The following is a 2,049-nucleotide window of genomic DNA, read 5'->3' as shown; positions in this document are numbered from 1 at the left end:
AATACGATATAATGTGATGGGAATGAACAAACTAGTAGTTTTATCATGTGTTATATTAACTTGCTCTTTAAAAAAATCTCCAAAACATACTTTTTTTAACCAGGGCTAATCTCCGCCATCAAGATTCTTCTTTTGCGGAAGAAGGTGCATGAAGCTTTCACATTTGTCCCAGTCCAGAAGAGATCACTGAATCTATCTCACTAGCATGGGAGCACTGGAAAACAGCACGATAGAGATGCTGAAGAACCAGATGCTGCAGACCACATTGCCAGCCCTCTACTTGTTCATCTTCATCTTCAGCATTCCCCTGAATTTTGTCTCCTTGTGGTTCCTTTGCCGTCACTCAAGGCCTTGGACTCCCACAATTGTGTTTTCCATTAACCTGACAATCACAGACTTGCTGTACAGTATGCTCCTCCCTTTTCAAGTTATCTACCACTTACGGGGAAATGACTGGCCCTTTGGGCAGGTTCTGTGCCGCATCGTGACCGTGCTATTCTATGCAAACATGCACTGTTCTGTACTAACCATGACAAGCATCAGCATAGAGCGCTACCTAGGAATCGTTCATCCACTGAAGCACCGGGCCATTAGACCCATTAGAACAGCTCTCCAGACATGTGTCATCATTTGGATATTTGTTTTACTGCTGCACTTGCCACTCATGAAGACAGAGCTAACCTTTCAGGTACAGGAGTTGCAGATAACCACTTGTTTTGATGTACTGCCCAAAACTATGTTTCCTTCAAGGAATGATTTCATCATTTATTTTGGCTCTCAAGTTCTTCTGTGCTTTCTCCTACCTTTGCTAATTATGGCATTCTGCTACACCTTAGTCATTCGAACTCTTCTTAATTCCTCCCATGCACCACTAAAGGACATTAAGAAGCAGACCATTTATTTGATAATTGTGTTGCTTGCAGTCTTTGTACTGTGTTATGTGCCCAATATTGTGATATCAATCATCCATTTTGTCTATTCTACCCAAAATAAGACTGTATATGTGGAATATAAGCTATCTCTGGCTTTGAATAGTCTTAATTGCTGCTTCGATCCACTTGTTTATTTTTTTGGTTCCAAAGAGTTTCGACAAAAGATACAGAAGAAGCTCTGCAAATGCATACCTGATGTATTCAGTGAAAATGCCCTCTTTTCAGAGCAAGATTGGCCAATAACATGCAGAGAACATGTACCAAATCATTAAAAATACTTGATCTGCAATACATTTTATCAGTCACTGAATCAGCATTCAGAAAGTTTAGAAGCTGTTTTCTTTCAGAACGTAGAATGTCAAAAGTTGCAGAAAAATATAACAGGCAATTTATTTCCATATTCTGGGAACAAACCAAACTCTCAGTGAGACTCACATGCATGGGAAATGCATTGTTTTTAACAAGCTAAGAGATGTGTCATCATGGCACATAAATTATTATAAATTAGGAAGCTAAGAAATACATCAGTGCCAGGTACCCAGACTCCTTTGGAATCTGTTTCTGGAACATTTTTTACAATCTGCTCCCCAGTTCAGAATTTCTAAAGTAAATAATGGACAGCAATAAAATAAATACCACATTTGTGAGGCGCAAAGGAATAGCTGAGTCTAAAATGGTGCAAGTGCCTTGATTTAGGAGTAAGCAAAGACTCGTGATTTTCATCTGTAACAGAAGAAAAGCTAAAAGACTGGGAAACAATGTTTTCATGGCACATTTTATTTCCTCTGTGTCATTGGTGTTTACTTTATTGGCATGTTCAGCCTAAAAGTACCAGGTTTATCCTCTCCTTTCGTTGACATTGCTTTGATAAGCCATTTATAACAAGGAGCATGCAGTGCATCACACCTCACTTATGGACCTTGACCTAGCCCTAGCAAAGCTGACAATCCACCAGCAGCAGCCTCCTGCTACAAGCGTTTCTCCCTTCAGAAACTGCCCTAGTAGAGCCCAAACCCAGTCCCACACTTGCTACTGTCATAGGCTGGCTCTAAGGGTATGTCTACATGGCAGTGGGACCTGTGACTGGTCTGTGCCAACTGATTCAGGCTGCCTGAGC

At 40.7% G+C, this 2,049-nt stretch overlaps 1 protein-coding gene across 1 annotated transcript; it reads left to right on the top strand.

The window, feature by feature from the left end:
* The first annotated feature begins 205 nt into the window (after window positions 1–205).
* LOC142006828 (P2Y purinoceptor 8-like) lies at window positions 206–1,204 on the top strand. Its single transcript, XM_074983317.1, has one exon. It carries the CDS (start codon window positions 206–208, stop codon window positions 1,202–1,204), a length of 999 nt encoding a protein of 332 aa, XP_074839418.1.
* Window positions 1,205–2,049: the final 845 nt, after the last annotated feature.

The sequence above is a fragment of the Carettochelys insculpta genome, chromosome 1 (assembly GCF_033958435.1).
Source record: "Carettochelys insculpta isolate YL-2023 chromosome 1, ASM3395843v1, whole genome shotgun sequence".
Classification (NCBI taxonomy): domain Eukaryota; kingdom Metazoa; phylum Chordata; order Testudines; family Carettochelyidae; genus Carettochelys; species Carettochelys insculpta.
The sequence above is the reverse complement of the archived record's forward strand: the minus strand, read 5'-3'. Positions and strand labels throughout refer to the sequence as shown.

Coding starts and splice junctions, on each gene's coding strand:
- LOC142006828 (XM_074983317.1), top strand. CDS start 206: ATGGGAGCACTGGAAAACAGCACGATAGAGATGCTGAAGAACCAGATG.